The following is a 7,906-nucleotide window of genomic DNA, read 5'->3' as shown; positions in this document are numbered from 1 at the left end:
TCACCTCCCGAATAAGAAAAAAAACACAAAGAAACAAACAGTACAAAAACTCCTTACAAGTTAAAAGACCTCCCGCTTCAAATATTTTTATCAGGTTAAAAGTTGTTCAAAATATCTTATTAATGGGATATTCCAAAACTCTATGTATTTTTGTTTCCATTTACCACATTAGTTATTTACCTACTTAATATAGGACAAACAAAAAGTATTTGCAACTCAAGAAGAGAGGCTCAATGACTCAATCAGTCGGTCATCGATCGAGCTGGGCTTCCACCTATACGGATTTGGTTTCCTCATACGGTTTGCGTAGATCCAAAGAACTAATAAAGTTTTTGTAAAAGAATTTTAAAATCATATAATGAATTAGATTATTTTATATTATTATTATAGTTTATAAACTTGTTTAAAATTCACGGGTACTTAGAGAAAACTAATTATGACTTGTTGCTCATCGCCATAATTTTTTATGTGAATTTTATAATTTTTATACAATATAAATATGTCATTTCTAACCAGCCAATATTAAAAATAACAATTTATTATTTTAAATTCGTTTCACAAATACATGCAGTTTATATTATTATAGACTTTAAACTATTAAAATTTGATTTAGTGTTGTTTTTATAAATAAGTATTTTGGTTTTATGGTCATATTATGGTTTTAACCTTTTTATATAGCAAAAAGATTTTTATTAATATAAAAAAAATATGTACGACATGCTATAAACTGCAAAAATTGCCGTGTCACTTTTTTCATGCTACAGTAAGTCAGTTACATTCTTAATAATGACATTAAAGTATACTAAATCAAATAGTAAAATATATTTTTATCTGAATATATAAAGAAAAAACATGAAAGTATGATACATGCTATTGCAATGAACACTATAATAAACTAATAAGTTTTATTCTCATTCAAACACGTATGCCCCTAAAGCATGAGAGAAGATCACATGATTAATACAATATCACGATATGATGATTTGGCTCTTTGTCAAAATAGTGAGGAGCCGATGGGAAGTTTTGTGCTTTTGCTTGAAATTTGGAGTCAAGCTCTAGACGTATCTTTTTATAATGGAGTTTAGTATCACAAATGTGACCCAAATTAATATTAATTAATATGACTTCATTAACTCGAATAATCTTAAACCACATAAAAAGGTAAGGATCAAAATAGGCCACGCCTTTTAATTCTTTTCCAACTCTTGAACTTTCTTTTTGTTTTTTTATAATAGGTCTATTAGAATATAAGAATTATAATGGTTTTTGTTAGGATTACCGGTAATTTCTTTATCTTCTATTTTTTTTATTACTATTGTTTTTTAACATCATTTTTCTCCATTTTTTTCATTCCATTTTCATAAAAATTGGTGTTAGAGCATTTAAATCCTCTCTATCATATTCTACCATATAATTTAAATACTTTTATAAAACTTATCAATTATCATTCACTAAAAAAAATGACTCACATCTTATTCCTTATTTTTACTTTTATCAAACTGACAAACACATATTTTATTTATTTTCTCATTTTTATATATTCATATAAATTTGACGGAGAATGAATACTAACTTTTCATATATAAAAAGTTATTGTAGAACCTATTTTACAATTTAGTGTTAGAGAATTGAAACGATGGAAGGGGAGGACCATGCTTTAAAAAAAAGAAAATTATATATTAATAAAGATGAGGAAAGAGCACCCGCAATGGATTCTTCAAATTATGTGAGTGTCTTCTTCACTTTTAGGGTGTGGTTGGAGTGGTTGTGAGTAGATAAGAAGGAAAATATTACTGTTCATGGTTAAATTTGAAGAGATACAACTCTCTGGTGGTTTTGTAATTTTTTATAGACCATTTTTATTTTTTGAGCAGCCATCTTATTAACAAAACTAAAAAACCAGCAATGGGTTAGAAAAACATTAGAGTTAATTACATAACAATAAGAAAATTTTAGATCCACTTAGACAAACCAACATGACAAGTGCTATATTTATTATTAATATTAATCTAACAAAACGTGTAATTTAGAATATTGTCAAATATACGATATTCTCTCTTTTTTTCACCTAAAAAGATATAGCTATCGTTCAAGTATAGCTCCAAATCATCCACCAAGCTTCAAGAATAATATCATGAATGAGTTTTTTCTTCTTGCCAGAAACAAAGACCGAATCAACCAACTCAAGATTCCTGATCAAGAGAGGGTTTGAATCGACGGTAAGACGTCTAGCCTACTAGTAATAGTGACTTCTACACTAACAACGTCATAAGCACCAAACAAATCATCCGTAGTCTCTCCACAAATTAAAACAATTAGGACAACCCACCAAAGCCATATCAATTCCACAATCCATAAAATTAGGTTGAGGGGGCAAAGAGATTGCGCAAAACTATGTATTTAAGTTTTTTTAAAAATAAGGTTAATAAATACAAAGTATTACCTAAGGATATATAAATATGTTTTTTGTTTTTTGTTCTTTTAACGACCAATTTTGATCACTGACGAGCCATTGATCTACCCGATTATCTCCATTCCATCTTCAGGTGGAAACCCACCTATATGTGAGAAAGCCCTCTGGTCCAACTTGAGCTCCCTATTATTTTATTTTTTTGTCAAGTGGGACTTGAACCCAAGATCCCCCCCCCCCCCCCAATTTATTAAATTGAAGTCTTTTGACATCTCACCCTGGGTTAATAAAGTTTTTGTTTAAATAAACTCAACGGCACAGGACGTGAAAATCTTCGCTAGGGTTAAAAGATTCAACGACAAAATTTGAAGAGAGGGGTGATATTCCCCTCCTTGTCACGTCCACCTTAACACCATTTGTGGTAAATCGTTTTTTAACGGCAATATTTTATCTTTATATTTCATTTACAAGGATTTAAATGCACAACCTCATATTTGTAAGAGAAGAGACGACATCTCTAGATCATTATTAAGTTACAAATATCATTTGTGGTAATGCATAACTCTAAGTCTTTAAGTGAATTTTGTTTGCATTTTGTCATATTGTAGAGGGAGAATGACTACGTGTTAGAGAGAGACTCCATAAGTGGTAGAGGGAGATGGTTGTAGTCAGGGGCGGACCCACATAGTGTGGATCGGGGTCCCGGGACACCAATGTTTTTTAAAAATTTATTAGAAGCGGTATATTAAATTTTTTGAGGACCCCATAAGATTTAATACTTGGAACCCATACTATTAATGTTGATGTGGTCTGGTGGAAAGTCCCTTGTTTTATCTTTGAAAGGTCATGGGTTCAAGTCTTACAAGGCTCAGTTTTTGGTTTTTTGTGTTAATTTTTAGTGTTAATCAATCATTTGATTGCTAATGTTGCAATGATAACTTTGGAAACATTCAAACACCTCTAAAATACATATCATTGTTTTCAACTTTATGCATGGTTTCTTTAGAAACATTCAAACACTTTAAAATATCAGTTTTATTTTTCACTAGTTTAAGTTAATGGTTTTCAACACATGCTTATGAAAGGGTGGATCTAGGTTCTATCTCAAAAATGTTTAAGAAAGGGAAAACAAAGTGTTTATGTGTCAACCCGACCCATTTTGACCCGTTCAGGTAGTGATGATTGAAAAGAAAGTTTTATTATGATATTGTTTTTTATTATGTTCTTCGCCTCGACCCGACCTGAACAACGACCGACCCGAAAAATTTAAACACCGAAAATATGGGACCCCATTGGCAAAAAATCCTGGGTCCGCCACTGGTTGTAGTTGAATGAATATATTATTGGGAAAATTCTTAAAATAAGTGTTTATGAAAACAAAATTATAGTTTTAGGTATGATTTTAAAAGAATTTCAAAAATAAGTATTATAAACTAGTCGTGACGAGTAGATTATTTTAGCACACGAGTAGTTTGCAGATCCAATCAAAACATGTCACGTGGCCACAAACTAACCGTGACGAGTAAGTTCACTAACCAGCTAGTCGTAACGACTAAAGTAGTTGCATGCATCGTAATCAACAACCACGAGTACTGCGTAAATGTTTTAGTCGTGACGAGTAGATTACAACTTTTCGGACACGAGTAGTTACTAAACTAACCATAACGATCTGTTTTGTTTACCAAATTCATCGAACCGGTTAGTTTTACAAGAAACTAACTATACCAATTGGTTTGAAATCTCAAATAGTAACCACGAGTAGTTCTTTCTTATACATTTCCAATACGAGTAGTTCTTCCGTAAACATATCCAATACTAGTAGTTTGTTACCAGTTAACACGTCGTGACTACTTTGACCTTATAATCTAAAAGATTACTCGCTGCGGTGCAATTAATTGTAGTCATGTAATTGCCGTTTGCAAATGCATGAAAGGCACGTCTACTTTATCGGAACCCACTTCTTCAAGCCACGACGAGTAGTCTTTTAGAATATTTTATAATTAAATTGGAGGGTTTTTGATTGGCATCACCATACCACAAATCGTATTACGAATAAAAAAACACCATTAGGTGATAATCAATCGCTTAGAGTCTTTTATCTCCGAACTATACATCCGTACCGTGGCGAGTAGGATTTAATTAATTTCACCGCGACGAGTAATCTTTTAGAATATTTTATAATTAAATCGTATTAATGCTAAAATGAGTAGCCACGAGTAGATTATAAGGTCAAACTAGTCGCGACGGGTTAACTGTTAACAAACTACTAGTATTGGATATGTTTACGGAAGAACTACTCGTATTGGGAATGTATAAGGAAGAACTACTCGTAGTTACTATCTGAGATTTCAAACTAACTGGTCCAATTAGTTTTTTGTAAAACTAACCGGTTCGATTAATTTGGTAAACAAAACAGCTCGTTATGGTTAGTTTCGTAAACTAGTCGTGTATCGAAAAGTTGTAATCTGCTCGTCACGACTAAAACATCTATGCAGTACTCGTGGTTGTTGATTATGATGCATGCACCTACTTTAGTCGTAACGACTAGATAGTTAGTGAACTTACTCGTCACGGTTAGCCATAGGTTAGTTTATGGTCACGTGGCATATTTTGATTGGATCTGCAAACTACTCGTGTACTAAAATAATCTACTCATCACGACAAGTTTGTAATACCTATTTTTAAAATTATTTGAAAATCATATCTAAAACTAGAATTTTGTTTTCATAAATACCTATTTTAAAAATTTTCTCATATAACATTACAGCCGGTGGCCAACGTGTGTGAGAGAAATTGACCAACTTATAAGACAAAACGGTCAATTATGTGTGCATGCTTTACTTTTCTTTTAGTCCCTCGTTTATATATACCCCATTTGTTCCATATTTTTTATCTTATAACGTACGGATGCCTTCCTTCCTACAAACAAGCTAAATGAGTGGGTATAGTAGGAGTATATATGGTGTTTTTTTACCACAAAAAGTAATAACAAGTTTTAATATTATTCCTAATAGTAACTTCTAAGATAAATAATTTTTTGAAATCATAATTACATATTCCAATTATTTCATTTAAAGTTCATTAACTTTCCAATCTCACTCAAACCAAACATCACTTTCCTTTTCAGTTTTCTAGTTAGCCATCGTTTCTATCCAAGTTTTAACATATATACAATTATATAAACTTTAATAAAAATATATCTTTTACAAAAAAACTTAATACAGATTATAAACTTTATTAGTAGAAGTACTATTTTTTAACCAATATTCATGTGTGTGTAAAAGATATAACGAGCTCAACATTTCAGCTCATAAAATAAATAAACCAAACTCAACTAATTAACTCTTTTACATTAGAATTGAACTACCTTCAGGATTTACAAGCCTAAATTCTATAGAAACTAGGAGTTTATTGTCATTATTGTTTCTACAAGATTACAAAACACAACAAAACAAACACAAAATTAACACAAACATAAACATATGTACCCCATTAGTTTCTACATCTACCTTTCTTTTTCACCATGCTCAACTGCCCATACCCGAGCACCGCGGTGCATATCATGTTACATCTGCTGGTTATGATCATATGAATGCCTCAGAATTAACCCCCTAAGCTTTTGGGATCAATTCTTCCCATTCTTGAAGATAAGTTTATGTTTGATCAGCTTTACCGGATTGTTCGCCACCGAATATTAGTTCATCCTCCATTAGTTTCTCCCACAATATAAAGCTTTCTGAATTGTAGTCCGAACCGTTGGATCCAGACTTATCACTAGTGTTTTGATCTTCAGGTGGACTCACCGATCCATCCGACGAGAACACATCGGATTCTATCATGTTCCACATTTCTTGAAATCGATCGATGTCTTCAGCATTAACAGTGTTTAGCATTTGATCAAGTTTCCGTTTTTTGCACATTTCAACACTACCCGTCTTTTGTTTTCTCACCAGATGCTGAAAAAGCTTAACAAAAACCGGATTCCTAAACGCTTTAGACATGAACACTAACAACTGTTGCTGCTTGAACTCCATTTGAAGCATCCGTTCTTGAACCATTTCTAAATGCTTTTCGGTGTTCTCTTGTTGTTGTTTCATCTTCATGATCTCTTGTCTAAGTGTAATTCTATCTTTTCTTAATATCTTGAGCTCCGACTCTATCGTAGAGTATGTTTGATGACCACAAGATTGGTGGTGGTGTTCTTGCTTTCTAGATTCCTCTTGTTTATGTGTATGTTGTGTTTGATTTGTTCTCCTCTTTATGTCCCTCAGCAAATGCTTCTTACCCTTTTGGAAAAACTCGTTTGCGAATTCCCATCGATCGGGATCAATTTTCTTGAATCTCTGTCACAATAAGCTAGCTAGTGAACAAAAATTTAACTTGCAAATTCAATCAACCAAGATTTTCACTCAAATCAACTATGAATTAAAGCATTAGTTATGTAGCATAAAGCTTATATTCCTTCTATATATTCTAAAGAAACACATAATTCATATAAGCTCTCCAAAATCCATATAAAAATAAGGGTTTTGTGGTTATGGACCCATCAAATTAAGAGATGAACATATTTAGAAACCCCGCCCCCCCTCCTTTTTTTTAATTTAAAGTAGAATTCCTTTAATAGCTAAGTCTCACACACACACACACACGCACACACACACTTACCAACAGTTTGTCCCATTTGGAAAACATTGCATGCCCAAAATAAGTATTGAGGGCACATTAAAGGAAAAATAATAATAAAAATAAAAAATAAAATTGAGCTTGAACAATGAAATATTTTAATTTTTTATTTGTTTAAGTTGACCAAAGGTCAAATCTTTCTTTCTGGAAAATGGAAAACACATTATAAAAAATTAAAATCAGGAACCAAAATAAAACAAGCCAATAATATGTTCTAAATAATTGAACTTTCAACTAATTTGTAGCTTTGAACCAAAAAAAAATAACAATAATAATAATAAAAAAAATATTAAGCAAGATTAATTACTAACATAAGTGTTGAGTTGTCGAACAAAGCTAGAGAAATTATTGTGCTTGAATCTTTGTGGCAAGAGATCAGTAGAAAACTTATGAGGATCCCAAAGAATAAAACTATTATTAGAACTACTCCATGAGATTATAGCATCTGTTGTTGGATCATCCACCATTTCAAATGTCTTCTTAAGAAACGGTGGAGGCCCACCGTCTCTCAGCCCTTCTATGGGCTTCGGAGCCCATACATACTCATCTTGCAATTCATCAAAACCTAACATGGGTTCTTCTTTCACTGATTCCATCATGTGATCATGATCTTCCACATGTTCTTTAACTCTTGCCATGATCAAATAACAAAGTGTTTGTTTGTGTTTGAAGAAGAAAGAAAGAAAATAATAAAGGGGTGTGTGAGAGGAGATGAGATGATGGTATGTATGTATGTATATGTATAATATAAGAATAAGAATTAGTATAGTTTTTGTTGCCGGTGGTTAGCGGTGGTGGGGGAGTGAGAGACAG

General features: G+C 32.1%; 1 protein-coding gene across 1 annotated transcript; it reads right to left on the bottom strand.

The window, feature by feature from the left end:
* Nucleotides 1–6,023: 6,023 nt before the first annotated feature.
* Nucleotides 6,024–7,697, bottom strand: LOC143606895 (heat shock factor protein HSF30-like). Its single transcript, XM_077082516.1, has 2 exons — nucleotides 7,405–7,697; nucleotides 6,024–6,753 (listed from the first exon to the last, which is right to left on the bottom strand). Exons 1-2 carry the CDS (start codon nucleotides 7,690–7,692, stop codon nucleotides 6,064–6,066), a joined length of 978 nt encoding a protein of 325 aa, XP_076938631.1. The 5' UTR covers nucleotides 7,693–7,697; the 3' UTR covers nucleotides 6,024–6,063.
* Between the last annotated feature and the right edge of the window lie 209 nt (nucleotides 7,698–7,906).

Source organism: Bidens hawaiensis, unplaced genomic scaffold (assembly GCF_021521415.1).
Source record: "Bidens hawaiensis isolate Kalapana, Puna unplaced genomic scaffold, B.hawaiensis_p1.1 tig00078178_1, whole genome shotgun sequence".
NCBI classification, from domain to species: domain Eukaryota; kingdom Viridiplantae; phylum Streptophyta; class Magnoliopsida; order Asterales; family Asteraceae; genus Bidens; species Bidens hawaiensis.
This window is presented reverse-complemented; position numbering and strand designations above follow the sequence as displayed.

What these genes read in the sequence shown, in the direction of transcription:
- LOC143606895 (XM_077082516.1), bottom strand. Translation starts at nt 7,692, where the DNA reads ATGATGGAATCAGTGAAAGAAGAACCCATGTTAGGTTTTGATGAATTG. An exon ending in TTCGACAACTCAACACTTAT is followed by an intron (nt 6,754 to 7,404) that starts GTTAGTAATTAA and finishes TTATTGTGACAG; the next exon opens with AGATTCAAGAAAATTGATCC.